Source organism: Tiliqua scincoides, chromosome 15 (genome assembly GCF_035046505.1).
Source record: "Tiliqua scincoides isolate rTilSci1 chromosome 15, rTilSci1.hap2, whole genome shotgun sequence".
Classification (NCBI taxonomy): domain Eukaryota; kingdom Metazoa; phylum Chordata; class Lepidosauria; order Squamata; family Scincidae; genus Tiliqua; species Tiliqua scincoides.
This window is the reverse complement of record NC_089835.1, coordinates 5074504-5098218: the sequence shown is the minus strand read 5'-3', so window position 1 is coordinate 5098218 and position 23715 is coordinate 5074504. Positions and strand designations below refer to the sequence as shown.

Sequence of the window (23715 nt, the reverse complement as noted above, 5' to 3'; positions counted from 1 at the left end):
CGTAACAGAACAGCAGCACTCAGACCCCAAAACAGCAGGCAGCGAGAGCAAAAAAAAGGCAGATTTTTTTTTATTATTTCAAGGAAAACAAAAGCTACACTGGGGTTATGTCCAGTTACACTGAAAGTTCCTTTTGTTTAGAAAATACAGGAGTCACACATCTTACGCAAATCTGTGCCAAAACTTCCTTGAAATGACAGGGAGAGCAGGTGTGTAGGTGATGTGCACATTGGGTGAGGGAGAGGGGCGATTTTGCACACTTGCCAAAACATGCTTGTGGCACACACAGGCAGACACTTGCACACCAAAGTGGAACATTTTGACGGGGGGGGGGCTGCTAGGAGGTGGCCAACTTTTGCAAACCAGCAAAGTGGTATAGCTTTTCTCGGACTGTACCAATTTCAGGCTAGGGTGGGGTTTTATGTTTGAACGCTTGCCACACCAAAAGAGCAGCTTAACAGGGTGGAGGCTAGACGAGAACGTAGAACCTGCTCCCCTCCCTGTGTCGTATCTCCAGCTTTGCAGAAGCGAGTATAGCGGGCCCTCCTTTCCGCAGGCTCAGGCCCCATGAATTTGACTCAATGCAGGTCCCAACCCACGTCTGGAGGACCTCACTGTGCCTCCCGGATACAACCAGAAGGTGCTTGTGGTTTCGGTTTCATCTGAACATTAGACGCTTCTGGTTGTATCTGGGAGGGTCCTGGATGCCCTACCTGCGGATTCCATTATCCACGGATATTGGTATCCACAGCGGAGTCCAGGAACAGATCCCCCGTGGACACCGAGGGCCGACTAAGAAAAAAGAAAGAGGCAGACCCAGAAACACCAATATATGCAGACCATGTATTAGGAACAGCTAACATCAGTGCCTTCATTTGTTACCTGCAGGGGCTTTTGGAGAGGGGGCAAACGTCCCTCTCATCCCCCTCCCTCGAGATGTTATAGTCCAGGAGAAGGGAACCCCACCAGATTCTATAGACCAGTGTGAATGTTCTGTTGACATGGCCGGTCGGTAGAGTCCTCTTGCCAAAAAGGACAGCTTGGGGTGCAGGAGAGTGAAATTCAACAACAACAACAAAAGCGAGAACCACAAACTGGGAGACCCCCATATGCTCCAACAGAATCAGGACATTTTTCGTGAGCATTTATGATTTTAAGAGACCCTTTCAGCACCCAGGAAGCTACAGGACTCCCTCCACGGCCAAGGGGGTCCCCCCTAGTCTCCCACCCCCTCCTCCCGCAGAACCAGGGGCCAGGCGAATTGAAGTCACACTTTTTTCCTTTAATGAAACAAAAAACAGAAAGCAACATAATACGAGGAAAGCTTTTGACAGGAGAAAAAAATTATCCAGCAGCAAATCCAATTCCTTTTTAAAAACAAAATCCCTTTTTGAAGCGAGGGGGGACTTGAATAGGGACTTTCCTTCCCAAAATGCGTTTATGTCCCACAAGCAAGGCCGTTCCAACCTGGCCCCCCCCTCAGAGTCAACCTTTACTGATCCAAAGCTGGAAGGATATTAGCTTGGGGGGGGCGGGAGAAGAGGGACAACATCACTGCACCACACGTTACCAAAATGTAACAGCATGTTTCAGCCCCCTCCCTCCATGCCACAATAGTTTCCAGGCACCCACCCCCCATTCTCCAGCTTCTCTGCTTTCGTCCCCGTTTCATTTTGACGCATGCTGGAAATCTTAGTTCTGTAGTTCCACAAAACTCTTTCTGCACAGCAGCTTTTTAAATAACAGATCCGCCCTTATGATCCCTGGGGGATCCGTTCCAGGCCCCCCCCCCACCCATGGAGATGCTAATGAGCGGATCTGCAAATTCAGGACACTTCCAGTTTGGTGAGCAAAACCAGAAGAGGCTTTCTGGGGCCTCCAGCAGACCTTCTGCCCAATGAGGCCTTTATGGGCCTTGGAAGGCCTGCCGGAGGCCTCAGAAAGCCTCTTCCAATTGGCTTGTCAACCAGAAGCGGCTTTCCCCCAGCACACCCATGGTGAGTTAAATCCACGCGTGGTGGGGGGGGGGGAACCTGTACAAAGATGAACAGAAGGCAGCAGCTGTGGCACTGGACTCACGGAAATGGAAGCTGGGGAGCTGAGATCTGAACCCCCCCCCCCCACGCAAAAGCCGGCTTTCCGAAAAGAAGGGGTTTCACTCGACAGCCTCTGGGGCAGCAGGCTGAATCTGGGCCTAGGAACCAAAGTACAAACACCTGGAAGATAAATTTCTAGACTGGGGATTCTGTCCTGGATATTACACGACCGTTCACAGATAATGCAAATGTAAGTGCGAACCCAGGCACAAGTGCACACAGTCACCCTTGTCCTTTTGCTCCGGTTACATGGACCCTTCTGTAACGTTCCCATCAGGGTAGGAGAGGAGAAAAGCGACCTCGATGCGTATTCCCTTCCCTGTCTTTGGAGGCAGAGGTTCCCTCTAGCAGCGGCCGAGGGAAAGGCACACACAGTGGATTTTTGAGAAGGGGCTGACAGCTCTCTGCCCAGGAGGGGGTTCCGGGGCAAAGGAGAAGTGCTCAGGCGGGAGAGCTGGATTCAGTTTAGCTTCGCGAATCACGAAGAGGACACCGAGCCAGAGATGAGGGCCGGACTCTCACGCACGTGAATTATCCTTCCCAGAAGCTGATTCAGCAGGAGGAGCAGAGGTCAAAGTCGGGCGTTATTTCAAGGTTTGGACCCTCTGCCTTCAAGGAGGGCCCCCACCCCATCCATCGCCCCAATTGCATAAGATCAGGTCCAAAATCCAACTGAAGAGGATTCGAGCGGCCGCCTTTGAGAACACGGCTCCGTCACGGCAGGTGGTCAGACAGATTTGGTTTCGAGACTTCCCTGCTTCCCGTAGTCCGTTGCACGACCCCAAAGCCCTTCTTCCCGCCCCCAAACTCACAGCTTGAACAAGAAACACCGGCACCAGACGCTCTCCCTGGTAAGAACAGCACCTTCTAGCTCTGGTTTTTTTCCTGTCTTTTTTGTTTTGTTTTAAATCAAGAGACATATCCAAGTCTCGTGGGATGGGCCACCCACTCTGGGCACCAGCTGGGTGCAAAACGTGGGTCGATCTAAGTTGGGAAACAGACAGTACAAAAAGGTAAAGCAGGAGAAAAAGACGGCACAAGAGAAGGACAAACAACCTGGAGGGCGCCTGCTGACATTGCACACCTGACCTACGGAAAGGGGGGCCCCGGGCCGGGAGGGCCCAGCCGAACACCCCCTGCCCCCCCTTTCAATTCCCAACTGGGGGGAAAAAGAAAAGCCAACCGTACCACTTAGGCTCACATGGAAACGTATTCATGAAACGTATTTCATACTCCGTATATGGCAGGAGTTCAGGGCTTCGTTCCTCAAAGAGGTTTTCTTCCTAAGGAAGAACTTCTGCAAAAAAATTCCATCCCAAAGAAGAGCCGGAGGAGAGGGGGGAACAGAAAAGCGCACGCGCACCCCGCGGTTCAAGGCGCCGTCTGCAGCATCAAGTTCCTCAGGAGTTTCTGGCGGCCCACCTCGTAATCCTCCTCGTCCACGTTCACCAGCAGCTTGATGGCCTCGTGGCCCACGGCTTGCTTGAGCGAGTCCGTGATGAAGACGCCCTTGAGGGCCTCCAGCAGCGAGCCGTTGATGTAGTCGCGCCAGAAGGCGTCCAGGTACGTCAGCTCCGAGAACTTGATGTCGCAGATGATGGAGCCCAGGTCCCGCGACTTCAAGATGGTGTTGGCCTGGCTGAAGCGCTCAAACTGGCGCTCCAGCGGGTCCTGCTTGTTGGAGAAGACGTTGCCCTCCAGGGCTGTCTCGTGCTGGCAGTACTCCGCGCGGACTCGGAGGCGGATGTCTGGAGGCAAAGGAAGGCAAAGCGGCATCTGTTTAAAAAACACTCACAGCCTTTCAATATGCCCCAAGATCTCAGAACCGGCTTCTCTGCGACAGGGATGTCGAACATAAGGCCTGTGGGCTGCATGTGGCCCCTGGAAGGGCCTTATCTGGCCTCCGTTATAACTGGACTCTCCCAGAGCCACCCTTTTAGCAGCGTCACTTCTGCTGAAACTCTGGGAGGGAGAGACTGAAGGAGGCCTCAGAAGGCTAATTGAAGCCCCAGAGGAGCCTGGGAGGTAGTCTGAGGCCTGGGGAGCTTCAGGACTCCTTGGAGCACAGCCCGCCAGAGCTTCAGGACTCCTTGGCACCTTGGCACATGCACTCAAAGGGGCAGGCTGGCACCACTTCAAGGCGTAGTACTCAGCGTAATGTACCCCCTGCCTCCCTAGCTATGCCACTGAGGGAAGCCTCAACGAAGCTCTCTACAGACTATCATGGCCTGAGCTGCAGCTTATCCATGGCCCACCTTTGGGCAAATTCAATGGCAACAGGCAATGGAGGAGGGAGAACCAGAGCCAGGAACCACCAGCTGCCAACCTCAAATGAGTGTTGAACAAGGGCCAGGAGGTGAGATAAGCCCCTCCCCCTACTGTGAAGAAGACAAATCCTGGGGGGGGGATTTGGGGGGAGGTATGCTGAGGACGCCAGAAGATGGAGGAGGCGCCGTAAACGCGCCCAGAATTCAGAACTTTACCGCAGGTCTGCTTGTCTTTTGGGTCTGGCGTCACCGACTTCCTTCTTTTCCGCTGGCTCCCGAGGAGGGCTCTGCCCCGGCCAGCTCTCTTGGTGCAGATCTGGGGGCCCGAAGAGGAGCAGCAGACCAGCGGATGGTGTGGAGGCACTGGAAGACACAGAGAACGGCACTCAGACGGAAGGCCCAGAAGCCACCGTTTGTCTGGCCACATATATTCCAGCAGAGAGCCCTGCTCGACCAGGCCAAAGGCCCACCTAGTCCAGCTTCCTGTATCTTCCCAGAATGCCTCTGGGAGCACAGATGTCCCCTTTTACATATAAGTAATAGCTGTGAAAGGCTGGACAACCAATGGGTAAGTATATCTGCGGATACAGGCGGACACCTGTCTAGCGGTACTGAACACGGCCAATCAGTGGTCCAGCCTGATCAACGGCATCTTGGCCTGGCAGCTGGGGTCACACAACCAGGCCTCAAAATCATCAGCCGCAAATGAGGGCAGATTCCAGGGTCACAGGGCAGAGGATTCCCAAGGAGCTCCGTTTCTTTTAGGTAGACAACATAAGAACAGCCCCGCTGGAGCAGGCCACAGGCCCATCTAGTCCAGCTTCCTGTACCTCACAGCGGCCCACCAAATACCCCAGGGAGCATACCAGATAACAAGAGACCTGCAAGGCTTCCTGGGAATTGTAGTTAAGAACATAAGAACAGCCCCACTGGATCAGGCCAAAGGCCCATCTAGTCCAGCTTCCAGTATCTCACAGAGGCCCACCAAATGCCCCAGGGAGCACACCAGATAACAAGAGACCTGCAAGGCTTTCTGGGAATTGTAGTTAAGAACATAAGAACAGCCCCACTGGAGCAGGCCAAAGGCCCATCTAGTCCAGCTTCCTGTATCTTACAGCGGCCCACCAAATGCCCCAGGGAGCACACCAGATAACAAGAGACCTGCAAGGCTTCCTGGGAATTGTAGTTAAGAACATCAGAACAGCCCCACTGGATCAGGCCATAGGCCCATCTAGTCCAGCTTCCTGTATCTCACAGCGGCCCACCAAATGCCCCAAATGCTACAACGAAGGTGTGGGAACAGAGCAGGGCGCCCCACAGTGGAGGGCACGCTGGCCCTTGAGAAGGGGTGCACCCCAGGACTCCCGGCATTCCCGCCAAAGTCTCACCTGCTTTGTGGTGGTGGGTGGGAACATGCTCCATGCGACTGTGCGCCCGTGGAATCACGTAGCGGATGGATGTCTCCTCGAGGTACTTATCAACAAGATCAGGACACACTGCAAAAGAAAAAAGGGTCGGGTGACTGGAAAGTAGAGGACGCTGCCCCTGGAACATCCTGGCTTGTCGCTTGTGAGAGTGGTCTTTTTTCTCCCTCAATCTGTCCACTCCCCTTTCAAGACATCCAGGCTTTCAGGTGCCGTCACCGCATCCCGTGGTAAGGAGTTCCACAGATTAACGGCAAGTTCCACGTATTTTAAGTGACACTTGTTCGCCTTTGGTCCGACAGGGGCACCCTCAGTTCAGGAGAGAGGCCGCTCACAGCTTTGTTTAGGAAACCAGATGGGCTCAGACTGGAGGGGGGGAGGACACCTACCGGGCCTCCTCCTCTTCAACGTGACATACGGTAGCAGGTCATGACGGGTGATTATCCTCAGCAGCTGCAGCACCTGCCGGAAGTTGGTCTCGTCGCAGCGGCCCTGCCGCTCCAGCGCTAGCAGAAAGTCCCGCCCGCTCCGGATCATGCCCCGCTCGTAGTCGTCGATGACGTCCACGAAGAGGAAGGAGAGGACCCGGACATCCCGGTGGGTCAGGTGGGTGCCCACAATGTCGAACATGCGATGCAGGCTGTAGAGGCCGTGATCCCGGTCCCCCTCCTCCTCCGGCCAGGCCTGCTGGCGGCTCCGCTTCAAGGGGGCCATCTGGGCAGGGCTGCCGGGCCCTGTGTGGGCCACCCGGTTTCCTCACTAATCCTGAATCAGGATTGCTGGAAAGAAAAAGGCCTGTTCAGAGCTCTGCAGCCTGCAGTGGGGTGGGGGGACCTGAGACAGGCCACCCCACTTTAGGGGTGGAATCCTAGAGTGGGAAGGGATCCACAAGGTCACCTTGCCCAAGCCCCGTCTATTACAGCAGATCCTCCTAGACCAGGGGTGTCACACACAAGGCCCACAGACTGACTGCGACCCCCCAAGAGCTCTTTATCACCCTTGGACTCCCCGAGGACCTCCGTCAGCTGAGCTGTCCCTGCTAAAAGGGGGGTCCGTGTGACACTTGGGCCCTCCCCTGAAAATATCATCAAGGTTTGCATATCTTCTCTTCTACCATTTGCAGGGAAGTGAGAAAAAAGTGCTTAGTTCTGGTTGTGAGCTGCGCAGCCTCTTCTTGCTGCCTTGCCCCGCAACTCCTAAGGCACAGGCAGCAACTTCACAGGGTTTTGTGAAGACACAAGAAGTAGGGGGAAATGGGGCAGGCAGATCAGATCTCAGGAGGGGAGGCAGAATCAGCTCTGGGGCCTCATACTTTTTAGGGGGCTTGTGGCAAGAAAAAGGTTGAAGACCATCACGCTACACCATCCAGCTGGGCAGAAGGGTGAAGCAAGCAGTCTGACACAAGGGATCTGGTGCGTGAGCCCCGGGATCTACAGCCGCCTCCCCCTCTGCCCTCCCGCCCTCCACCCTCTGCCCCGTTTCTGAATTCTGCCCTACTTTGCTTCTCGAGTCTGACCCTGATCCCAGATTATCCCCGTTTGCCGCCACCAGCTCTCCGCCCGTGACCCAGCAAGGCGACTGACCTAGTCTGCGACCCAGTTCGCTGCTTCTCCTCCACCCACGGGACTCAGGCAGCCAGGCAGCTTCTCCATCAAAACCCCAATATGAATGCCACTCAAGCAGTCAGACACACACACACGTTTTTGGGGAAGCAGACTCGTACTACACAATCGCAGAAGGGCAAACCAACACGTAGCACTCTCGTTCCTGTGGGTTTGAGCTCCACTTTTTTAAAACGCTGTCCTGAAATTCTCACTCCCATAATATCAATGATAAAAGCGTGTTTCTCTGCTATGAATAATGCTAGCTCAAGTTTTTTGTGATGGCAAGAGAGAGAGAGCATTTCTATCTGAAGCAGACAACGGTAGAGCTGCTGAAGGTTAGAACATCCACCTCATCCAGGGGAGACCCACTAAAATTGAGGGTCGGGAGTTAGAACAGACAAAAGAAAGTATCTCTTGACCCAGTGAGTAACTGGTACGTGGCACTCCTTGCCACAGGATGTGGGGATGGCATCTGGTCTAGATGCCTTGAAAACGGGCTTGGACAGAAACACTGGGGATTGGACAGATTGGACAGGGGGGAAAGCCCATCACAGGTTACAAACCATGATGGATGTACGCGAACTCCTGGTTCTAGAAGGAGGCCGTCCTTGAATGCCTGGTGCAAGAGAGTGGCACCAGGATGCAGGTCTCTTATGGCCTCGTGTGGCTGCTGGAGGCACCTGGGGGGCCGCTGTGAGATACAGGAACCCGGACTAGGTGGGCCCTGGGCCTGATCCAGCAGGGCTCTTCTGATGTTCTTATGAAAAGAGAACCCCAAGCCACAGAAAGCACTTGCTTGCTGGTTTTGAACAAGCCTTTAGAGTCCTACACACACACAACCCCATTTGCTGCCAAATACACACCTGACAGGGAGCCACTGCTGATCCCTGACGAGCCTGTCCCAAGTCTGCAAACACACATTCACAAGCTGCAGCTTAACACCTGGACACAACACAACTCCCCCAAACACAGCCTGGCTGTGCGGTTCAGAATCTCTGCTTGGGTTTAAAGGTTGGGGCTGCAGTTACTCCATCCCATAAAGCTTCCGGAACTCTCCCTTATTGCTCATGATTCCAAACGGAAAACCCCCAGCTTAACAGATGGGGACGGGAAACCGCAGGACCAAAAGGGGTTGTCAAAAAGCCACCAGCGAGTCCATAGCTGGGCCGCAAACGCACCAGAATAATTTCCCACTGACCCGTCTGGATTCTGCGCAGAAGACCCAGAAACAACCCATCCAGTCTTCCCACCCTGAAACTAAGGGCGCAATCCTAACCCCTTCTTGTCAGTGCTTTCCAGCCAATGGAACATGTGCTGCATCCTGCAGTTGGGTGTCACTCACAGAGGCCTCCTCAAAGGAAGGGAATGTTTGTTCCCTTACCTCGGAGCTGCATTGCCCTTATGTCAGTGCTGGAAAGCACTGACATAAGGGGTTAGGATTGCGCCCTCAGAAGGGTGGGTCGCGCCCTGCCGCTTTTTCTGATGCAATCAAAGACACTTCCTACAATCGGGCAACAGGCAGCTCTGCTCCCTTTGCCATTACCAAGTTTTCCCACCCTGATCAGAGCCAACAGTGAAGTGGTGCCAAGAACCAGCTCCAGAAAGGAAGTGCCCTCCCAGCCACTTGCCCCAGAAACCTGGTTGTGCCCTACACAGCAAGGCAGGTCCAGCCACAATCTTGCTCTATTTATGCTCATAAGCAATGGAAAGGAATGAGTCACCCTGACCTGCTACTTTCAGATTCAGCGGCAACAACACTCAGGGCCCAATTTTCCAGTGCTGGTACAACTGTGCCAATGGGGCATGCACTGCATCTTGCAGTGGGGCAGCAGTCACAGAGGCCTCCTTAAGGTAGGGGAACATTTGTTCCCTTATCACGGGGCTGCATTGTAGTTGCACTGGGGCTGGAAAATTGGAAAGGATTGGGCCCTCAACCATCAGGGTGCACTCACCCGAGGTCAGTCGTCTTGTCCAGCGCTTCTTTCCCCACGTTCAGACCCTTGTGCGGCCAGGTGGCCAAAGGCGAAGTAGCCTCTAGTCCGCTTTGCTTTTACTTTTCAAATTAAACAAAAAGAAAAGAGCAAAAAAAAGTCTTAGCAAAATATAGTTCAGGTGTTGAGATATCCATTTAATTTACTATGTAAACCACTTTGTGACCTACTCTTGTTGAAAAGCAACACATAAATATTATTTTTATCAACACCTTCCCATCTAAACAAACAACTCCAGCACCGAGAGCAGTCCATGCCCCAAGCAGCTGCCCTTGCAGCTGGGCGAATGGGGAGATACCAGGAACTACCTAGGAAAGGTCCAGGACACTGACAGCCCCATCTTAGGCGTGTCTACTCGTAAGTAAGTCCCACTGGTGTCAATGGGGCTTACTTCCAGGAAAGTGTGGCTAGGATTGGGTTGTGACTTAACTGTCCTCTTTATGTTTGTTCCGTACCTCGGAGCTGCACTGCCCTTATGTCGGTGCTGGAAAATAGGTTAGGATTGTGCCTTTAGGCACAGGCCTAAGCAGGTCTACTCAGAAGTAAGTCCAGCTGTGTTCAGTGGGATGTACTCCCAGGGAAGGGAGGTGAGGATTGCAGCCTGAGGCTCAGAAACTTGGATACTGAAACACAAAGGGGCTGAGATCTGGTCATGGATCAAGCTGGGCTTGGGTGGGGGAGGAAAAGGAGGGAGAACACCTGGCACTGAAGGTGCAATCCTGACCCCTTCCCAGCACTGACTTAAGGGCAATGCAGCTCTGAGGGGAAGGAACAAACACTCCCGGACTTTGAGGAGGCCTCCACGAGTGCCCCCCAACTGCACACGTCCATTGGCACCGCTGTGCCAGCGCTGGAAAGCAGGACGGAAGGGTGAGGATGGCGCCCGGAGGCTGCAGTCCTGTCCATGCTTTCCTGGGCATCACTGCTGAGCTGGCAAAAGGCCAAGCAGAGCTGAGCAGCCTCAAGAAGTGTCCAGACTCCAGGAGGGACCCAGGGCTCCTCCAGGGCTGGCCTGCCACCCCCCCCATGCAGCCAGGCTGAGAGCAGGGGGGTCTCCCCACCCCCTTCCCAGAGAGCTACACTGGCCACACGCAGGGGGCCTGTGAAGCAAGAGGGCCTGGGGCCGCACTGGGGCCCGCCTGCCCCAATGTCTACAGCAAGGGGGCCTCTCCGCTCCGAGCCCCTTCCCAGAAGACTGGCAGAGAAACTGGCTGGCAGGCCAGCTGTCACCTGCCAGGCCCACCGCGGGGGGGGGGGGCTGCAGTCCTCCACGCCAGCTCTGCCTGCCCCACATTCTCAGCCCCGGCCCCTTCCAGGGGGACTGGCAGGTGAACTCACTGGGCAAGGCTGGGGGGGTCTCCCCCCCACCAAAGACTGTCAGGCGGGGAAGGGGAGGGCCTGGGGGGTCTCTCCCCCTCCCCCCCAGACTGACAGGTGAGTGACAGGCAGGGAAGGGGAGGGTCTGTCCCCCTCCCACTGACAGGTGAGTGACAGGCGGGGGAAGGGGAGGCTGGGGGGGTCTCTCCCCCTCCCCCCCAGACTGACAGGCGAGTGACAGGCGGGGAAGGGGAGGGCCTAGGATTCCCTCCCCCTCCCCCCAAATGACAGGCGAGTGACAGGCGGGGAAGGGGAGGGCTTGGGGGTCTCTCCCCCTCCCCCCCAGACCGACAGGCGCCTGCCGGGCGGACACGTGTGGCGGCCCCGTGCCCGCGGCCAGGGCCTCCCCGAGACGCGTGTCAGGCGGGCGCGCTCCCACGAGCAGGAGGACACGTGTCGGCAGAAGGGCGGGCGCACCTGCGGGCGACGCGTGTCGGCGGCGCGCGGGGCCTTCCGGAAGGGCGGCGCTCCCTCCGCCGGTGCCGTCCGCGCGCGCCGCCAGAGCAGCATCCGGGCACCGGCGCCCGCCCCGCCCCTCCCCGCAGGCCGCGTCCGGCGCGTCACTTCCGGGCGGAAGGGCGGGCAGGCAGGCGGGCGCAGGCGCAGGCGCAGCCATGGGCGCGTCGAAGCGGCACCGCGAGCGCGGCGCGGAGCCCCCCGAGGACCCTCCGCCCGCGTCGCGCCACCGCGAGCACAAGAAGCACAAGCACCGCGCGGGCGAGCGCAGCCGCGGGAGGGCCGAGCGCGGCGCCAGGGACGGCAGGGGCGGCCCCGCCGCGGGCGCGGAGGCCTCCGGCTCGGGCTCGGCCGCAGCAGGGCGCAGGGGCAGGCGCGACAGGCGCGACGACGCCGACGCCGCAGGTGGGCCGCGCCGAGCCAAGCCCAGCCCCCCTCGGGGACCGGGCCCCGCCCCCTCTGAGGAGGCCCCGCCCCTTGGCGCCAGGCCCCGCCCCCCTCTGCGGAGGCCCCGCCCATTTGCACCAGGCCCCCCCTCTGAGGAGGCCCCCACCCCTTGGGACCAGGCCCCGCCTTCTCACTACTGGCCCCTGGCTGCTTGGGGGCCAAACTGCCCCCTCTTCTTCTGAGGGACCAGGCCCTGCCCCCTCTGCGGAGCCCCACCCATTGGCACCAGGCCCCGCCTTCTCACTACTGGCCCTGGCTGCTTAGGGGCCAAACTGCCCCCTCTTCTTCTGAGGGGCCAGGCCCTGCCCCCTCTGCAGAGGCCCTGCCCATTGGCACCAGGCCCCGCCTTCTCACTAGTGGCCCCTGGCTGCTTGGGGGCCAAACTGCCCCCTCTTCTTCTGAGGGACCAGGCCCCGCCCCTCTGCGGAGGCCCCGCCCATTTGCACCAGGCCCCGCCTTCTCACTAGTGGCTCCTGGCTGCTTGGGGGCCAAACTGCCCCCTTTTCTTCTGAGGGACCAGGCCCTGCCTCCTCTGTGGAGGCCCATTGGGACCAGACCCCGCCTTCTCACTAGTGGCCCCCTCTCTTCTTCTGAGGCCCAAGCTCCGCCCCTCACTCCTTGGGGAGGGGTCTAGTGGGGGTGGCGTGTCAGCAGTTCCCCCAGGGTCCAGGGCTGTTGGGGTCCCTCCCTGCGCCCTGAATGCCTCCACTCCCCACTCCACACCCCCCCCACCCCAGGCTCCAGGGCAGGGTGCCTCGTCGGCCCCTCCCCCAGTTTCCCCCACACTCCCCCAGAAGGCACTGGGCCCCAGGCAGTGCTGTGTGGAGGGGCACCCAGAACCCTTCCCTGCACCCTGCTGGAAACACTGCGCAAAGGGCAGGCTGCACAACACACACACACACAACACACAGGTGTGCACAAACATAAAGGAATCACCACCTGAGGCTCTATGATGCAGTCTCACGTGGTCAGTGGCAGCCTTTCGGAAGGAGGGTCCTGACGGGGTGGGGGGAGACGAAACTTCCACCCGAATCTCCTCTGACTCCAGGGCTCCTGACACAGGGGCGGAAGCCACTCAGGTGCAGGGAGAGGCCTTCTGCTCCATCTCCGCAGCCCTGTGAACGAGGAGCTCTCGCCAAGTTGGGGCACAAACACACACACGCACAAGGAGGGCTTCCGTTCACCAGAGCGCCCCACTTCAGCACTCTCTCCCTGCCTCCACTAACGGGTGTCTCCTTCTCCCCAAGCAGCTGCCAGCACAAAGTCCAGCTCAGGAGATGCGTCGCTCAGCATTGAGGAGACAAAGTGAGTGTGACTCGGGCTTGGAGGCAGTTGCCGCTCTGCATCCCTGCAGCTTTGAAGACTCCCGTCCTGCCCTGCAGGCAGGCTAGCTTGAGACGGAAGCAACCGGCCCAAGAACTCCTTGGCTGAAGAGGGGTTTGAGCCTTGGTCTCCCCAGTTAGTCAGAGGCTGGGAGCAGCCGGGGGGTTTGGTTTCCCTGCCCCAGGTAACAACATGCCTCTTCCTTCTGTCGTCCTCAGCAAGCTTCGGGCGAAACTCGGGCTGAAGCCTCTGGAATTAAATTCCATCAAGAAGGGTAAGTGTATCGATGGTGGAACGTCTGTGCTCATTGTGAAAACTCAGGCCTGGAACACCTGGGTGGGGTGGTTTGCCCAGTAGATTGTGTTGGACGGGGGGGGGGGTGCTCTCTTCCATCCTCATTTATTTTATTTAGCGTATGGCATATAATACACGGACTTATATATCAGTTAGACTAGATCAGATCTTAATGTCCAGTTCATGCAGCCATTCAAGGACAGAGTTACCTTCATAGAAAAAGTCAGGCCAAGGGCTAGTGTATGCCCTCCGTTTGCAGACAGACACAATGTGGTACGTGGTTTGGTGGGAGAACCCGCAGTCACACTGAGGGGTAGATACTAGCCCCCATTTGAATATTCTGACAAACACCACGTGGGGTATGGATCCTGTTCAAAGTTTTCCAGTGCTGAGTCTTCCACGCTCATTCAGTTTTTTAAAGCAAAAATGCATAGTGCCTGAGCTCTGGGTTTTCAGAGGGCCTTGCTTGCTTGCTTTCTTAATGCCGGGGAGTTCCGCCTTCTTCCTAGAAGCCAAGCCCCCCTATCTGTGACTGCCGGACCGCACCACCTGCTGCGATGACCCACGGGATGGGACTTTGGCACTCCTGCTTTCTGCCCTTGCCTCGTTAGCCCTCTGTCTCCCTCCCCTTCTAGAGGTGCTTTCGTAACCTCAAATCTTCTTCCCCCTCTTCAGAATCCGGGAGCAAAGAGGACCCCGTGGCGGCTGACGTCATCAACCCGATATTGCTGAAGCAACGCGAGGAGATCCGGGAGAAGCTAGCAGCTGCCAAGGAGAAGAGGCTACTTAACCAGAAACTTGGGTATTTTTTTCCAGCTGCTTCATCTGTCCCAACCCCTGGTGCTCTCACAAACTCACCCGCTTCAGGGAGGGATCTTGCTTTGGTAAAGGGCAGAGGTTTCGCTACGTTAGCCGAAGCTCCTCTCCGATCCTTGGCAGTTCAGGGTTCCACCTCAGCTGGTTTCTTACACTAGCAGGGAACCGTCTAAGTCAGTGTTTCTCAAACTGTGGGTTGGGACCCACTAGGTGGGTCGTGAGCCAATTTCAGGTGGGTCCCCATTCATTTCAATATTTTGTTAATATATTAGGCTTGATTCTACCATGGTATGTGACTGCGTTTGGGGAAATGTGGCAGACTTGTACTTTTAACAAGCTACTGTGTGTATTTTTTTAACAATGCTAGTCAATGGGACTTACTCCTGGGTAAGTGTGGGTAGAATTGCAACCTGGGATTGTTAACAATTTTGCTGCTTGATGATGTCACTTCTGGTCACGACATCACTTCAGGTGGGTCCCGGCAGATTCTCATTCTAAAAAGTGGGTCCCAGTGCTAAATGTGTGAGAACCACTGATCTAAGTGCCTTCTCTTGAGTACCTTCTACAGGCCCCCCATATCTGTGGATCCCATATCTATGGTTTCAAATATTCACGGTTCAAAAAATTTCCCCCCTCGTTGCTCAAATGAGTCATTTGCCGGTGATTGTAGCCTTCTTGTCTCTGTCTCCTGTATCTCTCTGGCTCTTTGCTGTCTATAAATGCTAACAGGAAGTGAGTAGGAGAGCTGAAAATAACACAAAGCTGTACTCTATGATAAGCATTGTGTTATTTTTCTGCTCTCCAACTCACTTCCTGTTAGCTGTTCTTGCTTTCTGTTAGCATTTACAGACAGCTAAGAGGGTTATCCCTCTGTGAGCTGATTCTCCAGCCGCCATCTCCGTGCCTTGACCTCGCTTCCTGTTCCTGGGGTGAGCGTCTCAGAAGCCAAAGCACTTGCTGTAACCCCCTCTGGCTTTCTGCCTGCAGGAAAATCAAGTCACTTGGTGAAGATGACCCCTGGCTGGATGACACGGCCGCCTGGATTGAGAAGACTCGGAAGCTCCAGATGGAGAAGGAGCTGGCCGAGAAGAGGGTCGGTACTGGGGAAGGGGCAGTCTGACTTGGGGCAGGGGACTCCACAAGCCAACCATCCTCTTGATGGAATTGGCTGGTGCTGTCTGTTTTAGTTGTCCTTGATGTTCTGCTCTGTACTCTGGGCAGGGAAAGGGCAAGAGTTCCCCCCACCTGTGAAGCTCCCTCCCTCTACCCCAGCCTTTTTCAACCATTGTCCCATGGCACACTGGTGTGCCGCGAGTAGTCCACAGGTGTGCCACAGGAATTTGAGGGAAAGTCGTTTATTAGTAGGGCCAATAGGGATGTGAGGCCCCCACTGGCAGCATGGTGTGCCTTGTCAATTGTCAAAAACCGTACGGCGTACCTTGATAATTTTAGTGCCTTGTCAGTGTGCCATGAGATGAAAAAGGTTGAAAATTGCTGCTGCACCCTGTATTTTCCCCATCCAAACACACGTTCCCTTTCTCATCTTATTTAGCTGCAATTCATGTTTTGTTTGCTTGTTTCCCTTCCCCATCAGGCCAAGCTCTTGGAGGAGATGGACCAGGAATTTGGGGTCAGCACCCTTGTGGAGGAGGAATTTGGGCAAAAGAAAAAGGTGAGGCTCTCTGAGGGCACAGCTGTGATAACCTCAGCAGTCACTGTTTCTGTTGCGCGCCAACGTTGGCCTTTGTTGCAAATAAACTTAAATAGAACAGTTCCATCGTAAGTATGAAGGATCAGTTGAACTTTAAGGATTGGGAGCAGAGATCTTCCACTCTGCTAGCTGTGAATTAACAGCTGGGGGAGACAGGCAGCGTAAGCACCTGCTTATGCATGCAGAAGGTCCCAGTTTCAACCCCTGGCAGCCTCACAAGGCGCAGAGAAAGACCCCTTCCTGGAGAGTTCTCAGTTTGGGCTATCCTGACATCTGTTCTGAATGTTTTTCTGGCAGGTCGGCTACAGCTCTCGAGACCTGAAGGGTCTGACGGTGGAACACACCATAGATTCCTTCCAGGAGGGGGAGACGGTCGTTCTGACGCTCAAAGACAAAGGTAGGGGCTTGGCTGGGCTTGTCCTGTTGTCGACCCGTTTGTTGTTGGGCAGCGTAAGAGTTTTGTGGGTTTGCTGGCCTCCTACCGACCGCGGTTCTGCTGCCCTAGGTGTCCTGGAGGAGGAGGGCGGCGACGTCCTCGTGAACGTCAACATGGTGGACAGAGAGAAGGCCAAGAAGAACGTGGAGCTGCGGAAGAAGAAGCCGGAATACAAGCCCTACGAGGAAGAGGAGAGCGTGGACGACATGGTGGTTGTAAGGAAGCGCCCTTGTTTTGACTCTTCGGAGGCAGCCTGTGCAGAGTGTCCTGGTGTCATTGTCATCCCCCTGTCCCTTCCAGACAGTCCCTTGGCACTTGGCTGCTGCTCCACAGCCATTTTCTACCACCCTCCCAGTTGGCCTCATCAGCCCCTTAGAATTCCAGCCCCCCTCCTCCCTTATTTGCTTCCCCGTCCTGCGCTGCGCCCCGACTCCGCTGACCAAGCTTCCTTTCCTGTCTCTCTTGGGCCCCAGAGCAAGCACAAGAACATCCTGTCGAAGTATGACGAGGAGATCGAGGGGGAGAAGAAGAAGTCCTTCAAGCTGGACGCGGTGGGGATGGCCGACGGGTCCTGGGAGCGGGAGCTGCAGCAGATCCGCGACAACCTCCGTGAGCAGGCCCAGACCCTGGACACGCCGGGCCTCCGCCTGGCCTCGGAGTACTTCACCCCGGAAGAGATGGTAGGCGAGGGAGCCGAAACCTCCTCGTATCGGGAGTGTGGTGGGGAAGGGGCCGGAAGGTCTCCTGTGAACGTGTGCCTCCTTGAGGGCTCAGGTCTAGCGCTGTGGGACACCAAGAGGCCGTGACCTTGGTCAGGGTGGGAGCCGCTGGTCTTAGGCAGCTTCTGGTGCAGACCCCTGACGCTTCCCCTTCTGACCGCAGAACGCAACTTTCAAGAAGACAAAACGACGGGTGAAGAAGATCCGCAAGAAGGAGAAGCCAGTGAAGGCCGACCATCTCCTTCCGCTGCCTGGCGAGGGCAGCCACCGGGACTTCGGCTCCAGGTAACAGGGCTGCAGTTTGTGCAGCTCTCCTGAGCATGTCAAGAGCATTGGGTGCATCTGCCTCGTGGGGTCCTCGCAAGACTCCTTGGCAGCTCCAAGGAGTGTGGCGCTTCTTGCCTCCAATCCCTGCCTCCAGGGAGGGCTAGAAAAGGCTCCTGCCTGGAGAGTCGTTGAGCTAGACAGCCCGTGGCTCTGTGGCTCTCCCTGTGTTGCAGCCGAGGCTGGGCGTCTTGCCTGCGGAGCTCACGTCAGAGGGAGGATCCTGGTTTTCAACTCATTTTCCCAGCTGAGCTCTGAGGAGGGAAAGCGTGGAAGGGTCTGTCGATGCCCATCTGAGTGCAGGGAGTGCCCAGCCTGCTGCCTGGCTCCTCTCGCCCTCTCGGGGGCAGAAGGGGGAGAAGCACTGTTCCTGCCTGCCTTCTTCACTGCTCCTGTTTCCCGTTTCTCTGTGTGGCTTCCCAGGTCCCGTGGCCGGGGGAGGAGGGTTCCTGTAGAGGAGGACGAGGATGAAGATGGGTACGCCGAACATGGCTCCAACGGAGCCTCAGAGCCAGTGCCGCAGTCGGACGACCTCCGGGTGGAGAGGATGGAGATCAGCAGTGAGGATGGTGAGTTCGTAGGATGTGTGAGCTGGAAGGCACCTCCTGAGGGCATCTGGTCCAACTTCCCTGCTCTCCAACCAGGGAGCCCACGACTGCGCAAGGTAGACTGGTCCACTGTCCTTGTACGGAGGAAATTCTTCTTTGTGTCTAGTCTGAATTGACTTCCCTGTACAGCAAGTCTTTACTTGGTTGGCAACCTTCTGTCTCGAAAGACTATGGTATAAGCCTACAGCACCCGGTATTCCCAGGCGGTCTCCCATCCAAGCACTAACCAGGCCTGACCCTGCTTAGCTTCCGAGATCATGGTATAAGCCTACAGCGCCCGGTATTCCCAGGCGGTCTCCCATCCAAGTACTAACCAGGCCTGACCCTGCTTAGCTTCCGAGATCATGGTAGAAGCCTACAGCACCCGGTATTCCCAGGCGGTCTCCCATCCAAGTACTAACCAGGCCTGACCCTGCTTAGCTTCCGAGATCATGGTATAAGCCTACAGCACCCGGTATTCCCAGGCGGTCTCCCATCCAAGTACTAACCAGGCCTGACCCTGCTTAGCTTCCGAGATCATGGTAGAAGCCTACAGCACCCGGTATTCCCAGGCGGTCTCCCATCCAAGTACTAACCAGGCCTGACTCTGCTTAGCTTCCGAGATCAGACAAGATCAGCCATGTGCAGGGTAACAGTTGTTTAAGTAAAGTCCTTTAACTTTAAGTTAATGAGAAAAAAAATTGCTTCCCAGCTGGGGCCACAGTCCGTGTGGAGTCTGCGCACTCTCCCCAGGTCTGCCTGGTTTCTCAGAGTAGTTCTGCATGCCAGTGGTGGACCAACCTATTTCTCTTCTCTCGACAGAGGATGCTGTACAGGGCCTGGACTCACCCCCTGCCCTGGAGGAGGACGAGGCTGAGTTGGAGCTGCAGAAACAGCTGGAGAAAGGCCGGAAGCTGAGGCAGATCCAGCAGCTGAAGGACAGTGGGGAGAAGGTGGGTTCCCTGGGGAGAGAATCTCACAGAAGGGCCGGAGGCCTGTTCCACAGTCACTGTGTAGGGAGGGGGACAGATGGAGGGTGGCTGAGGTGCTTCTCTGGGAAGGGAGTCAGCAGGGAATTGAGTAGGAAAAAGTGTGGTGGGGAGAGAGCTTTGGTCTGCCACTCTCCTCCATAGTTCCTTTGCAAGCCCAGAAAGTGGGGGGAGCAGCAGCAGTGGGGCTGCCTCGAGCATGCTGGGCAAGATAGGATGATTTGGGGTGCGTTCTTCGGTTTGCAGGTCATGGGGGGAGCAATCAGATCAGCCTCTGCAGGGACTCTTTGGGCAGTCTCTGGGCTGGGGTGGGGGCTCCACCCTCCACGCTTTGCTCTGTGTCGTTGACCACGACCTCCCCTGTTCCACCCCCCACCCCCCCACTTCTCAGGTCATAGAAATAGCGAAGAAGCTGGAGACCAGCCGAAAAAGCCAGGAGGACGACGAGGAGCTGGAGAGGAAGGGGGCCATTGTCTTCAACGCCACCTCGGAGTTCTGTCGCACGCTGGGCGAGATCCCCACCTACGGGCTGGCTGGCAACCGCGAGGACCAGGAAGAGCTGATGGTAGGACCCTCCTCCTTGGCCGGAGCTTGACAGGGCCGTGCCGGTTCCTGAGAGGCGACGGCAGCACCCCGACACCCTTCCTCCCAGGGGCTGGGGGTGGTGTGCGTCGTCCCTCCCCTCCTGTCGTCCCCACAACCCAAACTGCACGCGGGCCAGCCGCATCTGCCCAAAAATCCAGGCGCAAAGCCCAGAGGCAGCAGGCCGGCACGCGGTTTGGGGGAGCTCAACAGCACGGTAAGGAGGTTCCCCAGCAGAGCAGATGTTCCACTCACCCAGGGTGCGGATTCGGCCACACGCTGGATCTGGCCCTCGGAACACAGTATGGAGAGCCCCGGAGAAGTGCAGGGAGGTCAGCCTGGCGTGAGAAGGAAAACTCTGGGAGTTGTTGGGCTCGGCCGTCAGGCCCGTGGGAGGACGCGGCAGCACCTCAAGTGTAACGTGTCTCTTTGTCCTCCCCCCCCCCCAAATAAACCAGGACTTTGAGCGAGACGACGAGAGATCTGCGAACGGAGGCTCCGACTCGGACGGCGAGGAGAACCTCGGCTGGAGCACCGTCAACCTGGATGAGGAGAAGCAGCAGCAAGACGTGAGTCTGCTGGGGATTCCGCCAGGAAGGGGCTGTGCAGGGCTGCCACCTCTCTGTGCTGCCGCAGCAGCCACCCCAAAGCAGGAGTGGGGGGGGGAGTGGCTGCTGGGCACCCTAAAGTCCCAGGGAAAGCCCCTGGAAAGGTCCCAGGGAAAGCCCCAGGGAAAGACCTCGCCCTTTTCGGCTTGAACAGGGCAGTGTGTGCTGACCTCACGCTCTCGCTGCCCCCTTCTGGTCCCTAGTTCTCAGCGTCCTCCACCACCATCTTGGACGAGGAGCCCATCGTCAACAGGGGACTGGCGGCCGCCCTGATGCTGTGCCAGAACAAAGGTACGTAGGAGGAGCCTGTGGGGTGGAGGCGGGTCCCCTGGGTCTTGCCGCAAGGGTCTTGCCTGGGTCTTGTTCTCGTTTCTGCACAAGCCTGCCTTTCCCTGGCCTGCTGGTCCCACCTCTGCTGCTTCCCTCTCTCTCTGACAGGCTTGCTGGAGACGACGGTGCAGAAGGTGGCGAGAGTGAAGGCGCCCAACAAGTCACTGCCGTCTGCGGTCTACTGCATCGAGGACAAGATGTGAGTGGGGTAGGGAAGGGGGCGCAGGCTGCTTCGGTGCCACAAGGGCAGTTCTGTGCATCTCAGTTTGGAGAGCTTTAGGCAGAGTCAAAACCAGCATGGACTCCCCTGCCTGACAGAATTGGGGACCTTCTGCACCTGCTCTGCCTTCCTGCTGGGTCCAGGCCATTAACGTGGAAGGCCCAGTCTTCCCTTCCTAGGCCTGCGGCCCTGGCTTCCTTCTCCAGCGAAGACAGGATGTGCTCTGCCGTGGCTGGATGGATTCATCTTGTCCCTGTAGAGATGTAGTAGTCTTGTGCCATCAGTGCACGTAGAGCAGCGATTTTCAATGCTTTTCTGCTCATGGCACACTGACCTCTGTGGTCTTCCCGAGGGTCTTTGCCTCTTGTGATGTCACTTCCGGCTTCCAGGAGGCTCTTCTTGGGTTCTGCGGCTCTGTTTGTAGGGCAACTGGCTGCGGTCACAAATTTTCTTGCCTGGTAGAGAAAGAGGAACAAACCATTTGTCACGACAGAGAGTTGCCCTAGAAACAGAGCTGTAGAACCCAGAAGTTTTTCAGCTGTTTTCAACCACTGTGCTCCAAAGTCCTGTGGCACACCTGGGGACCTTTTGCGGCACACCAGTTGAAAATTGCATTTGTAGAGTGTGATGAGTAATGAAAAGAATAAGAGCAAAAAAAAACAACGGATGTTCTCTCTTCTCCAGGGCTATCGACGACAAGTACAGTAGACGGGAAGAGTACCGGGGCTTCACACAGGACTTCAAGGAGAAAGATGGCTACAAGCCAGATGTCAAGATAGAATACGTGGATGAGACGGGCCGCAAACTGACACCCAAGGAGGTACTATGGAACTGCCTGCCACAGTATGTGATGATGGCACCTGGGTGCCTTGAAAAGGGGGTTGGACAGAGTTATGGAGGAAGAGTCCACCACGGGCTACAAGTCACAGTGGGTGAATGCAACCTGGTTTTATAAGTGGGCTGTCTCTGAGTGCCAGTGGCAACAGGATATATGGACTCTTGTGTGCTTGTCGAGGCATCTGGTGGGCCACTGTGAGACGTAGGAAGCTGGACTAGGCGGGCTCTTGACCTTATCCACCAGGGCTGATGTTCTCATGTACTGGCAATGCTCACCAATCACGTTCCCAGAGTTTAGTAGTACACATTCCCACTCTGGTGAGATAATGCGCTCTCCAGTAGATCAGCTGCCTGCTGGAAAGGAATTTTAGTCAAATTGTGTCTATATACATGAGAGGGAAAAATAGTTCTAAAGGCATTTGGGGCTTGGTGGGTGGCCTGGAAGAAGCCATCCACCTCCTTTGCTTTCTTTTTCCCCTCCTGTGCTCTTACTCCAGGCATTCCGGCAGCTCTCCCACCGCTTCCATGGCAAGGGGTCTGGCAAGATGAAGACAGAACGGCGCATGAAGAAGCTGGATGAAGAGGCGGTGAGTGAGGGGGTGCATTGGCCAGTCCCAGTGTCCTTTTTCCCTTTTCCACAAGCCTGTGGATGTCAGAGGCAGGGCTCAAGAGCACTTGAGAGCAGCTGAAGGGCTAGTTGGGGCTGGTTCCCACCATTGATCCCTCGCCCCAAAAGTTGCCACGCTGCCCTCCTGTTCAGTGCCAGTTCTGTTTCACGAAGCTCTCGGAAAGAGTGTGTCTTTTTGGGGGGTGCCTCTCGTTTTGGGCAGTCTTGAACTGCACATCTTGCTGGTTAAGGAGGAAAAATACTGACTCATTTTGCCTTCTGTTCCTCCCCCCCCCCCCCCCACAGCTCCTGAAGAAGATGAGCTCCAGCGACACCCCCTTGGGCACTGTAGCCTTGCTGCAGGAGAAGCAGAAGGCTCAGAAAACACCCTACATTGTCCTCAGTGGTAGCGGAAAGAGCATGAATGCGTAAGGATTGGGGGGTGCCTCTGGGTTGGTGGGGGTAGATGGATATGGCTGCCCCACAAGTAGCGGGATCTCACCACAAGAACAAATTACTCCTAGGATGGAGAGAGCGGATAGAGGGATGTTCTTTTCCCTCACCTAGCACCAAAACCAGGAGATGGCCACTTAAATTGAGTGGCGGGAGAGTGAAGACCAAGTATTTCTTGATCCAGTGTGTAATTAATCTGTGAACACCCTGCCACAGGATATGGTGAGGGCACCTTAAGGCTTAGGTACCTTTGATGGAGAAGTCCATCGCAGGTTATAGGCTGTGATGGCTACGCGCAACCTCCTGGTTCTGGCGTGGGCTATCTCAGAATGCCAGGTGCGAGGGAGCTGGAACAGGTTGCAAAGGTCTCGTGTGCTCCTGGAGGCATCTGGTGGGCCACTGTGACATGCAGGAAGCTTTGCCTGATCCACCTAAGCTCTTCTCATGTAAATACAGGAGTGTGGGCAAGTAGTCGCTGAACAGCTGAGGTTTGATGCAGTCATCTTCCTGGCCTTTGTAGTTCGTTCTCTTCCCTTTTCCACTCACTCTTGGCAGTGATTGGACAAGGGAGCAGTTGTTCTGGGCGGGTGGTCTGTCCTGAAATTGGGTCCTCTCATTAACCTCTCCCCTTCCCCCACAGAAACACCATCACCAAATGAAGCTGTCACCTGCCTTGGACAGAAGTGTTTACTCCCAGGAGCCTCGCGTCCTGCTCGGTCGTGATGGGGGTCACATCTTACAGAGCGCCTGTATCCTCTGCTCCCGACGGACCTCTGCCATTGAGCTGTTTCACCCCACACTTCGACAGAGGGGAGCATCTTGTATGTGTATATAGTTGTGAAATGGAGTTTGTAAGAACTTTTTTTTTTTGTATCTATACTTGCAACTAAATAGCTGGAATAAAAGTGGCCGCCTTGTCACTTGTGTTCAGGCATCTTTCTTCTGTTCCCCACAAACAGTAAGACTTCAAAGTGTGCTTTCTGGCAGGTATTCAAGGAGGAAACTTAGTAAGGCTGCCCTTGGAGCCGGGGGGGAAGAGCTGCAACTCTTCTCCTTGAAGTCAGTTATTCATAAAGTTACTCCTCCATAAAGAAAATCCTGCCCTCTTTTGGAGAAAGGGCTGGGACAGTGGTGGTCTTCATGACCCCAATGGGGTCACAAAGCCTTAGTTGTGGGGTCGCGGCAACACAGGAACAAAAAAGGTTGAAGGCACTGGA

General features: G+C 56.1%; 2 protein-coding genes across 2 annotated transcripts; one reads left to right on the top strand and one right to left on the bottom strand.

Moving 5' to 3' along the window:
• Positions 1-1261: 1261 nt before the first annotated feature.
• On the bottom strand, positions 1262-9440 carry DEDD (death effector domain containing). The gene is made up of 5 exons (XM_066610219.1): positions 9344-9440; positions 6177-6566; positions 5752-5859; positions 4580-4726; positions 1262-3844 (listed from the first exon to the last, which is right to left on the bottom strand). The coding sequence occupies exons 2-5, from the start codon at positions 6499-6501 to the stop codon at positions 3468-3470; spliced, it is 957 nt and encodes a 318-aa protein (XP_066466316.1). The 5' UTR covers positions 6502-6566; positions 9344-9440; the 3' UTR covers positions 1262-3467.
• Positions 9441-11361: 1921 nt separating this feature from the next.
• On the top strand, positions 11362-23418 carry LOC136635091 (U4/U6.U5 tri-snRNP-associated protein 1-like). Its single transcript, XM_066610192.1, has 20 exons — positions 11362-11620; positions 12913-12967; positions 13204-13259; positions 13955-14081; positions 15083-15188; positions 15690-15767; positions 16104-16203; positions 16312-16457; positions 16716-16922; positions 17125-17246; positions 17709-17854; positions 18695-18825; positions 19253-19426; positions 19902-20012; positions 20255-20342; positions 20490-20580; positions 21286-21421; positions 21936-22025; positions 22352-22473; positions 23139-23418. The coding sequence occupies exons 1-20, from the start codon at positions 11374-11376 to the stop codon at positions 23155-23157; spliced, it is 2352 nt and encodes a 783-aa protein (XP_066466289.1). The 5' UTR covers positions 11362-11373; the 3' UTR covers positions 23158-23418.
• The last annotated feature ends 297 nt before the right edge of the window (positions 23419-23715 follow it).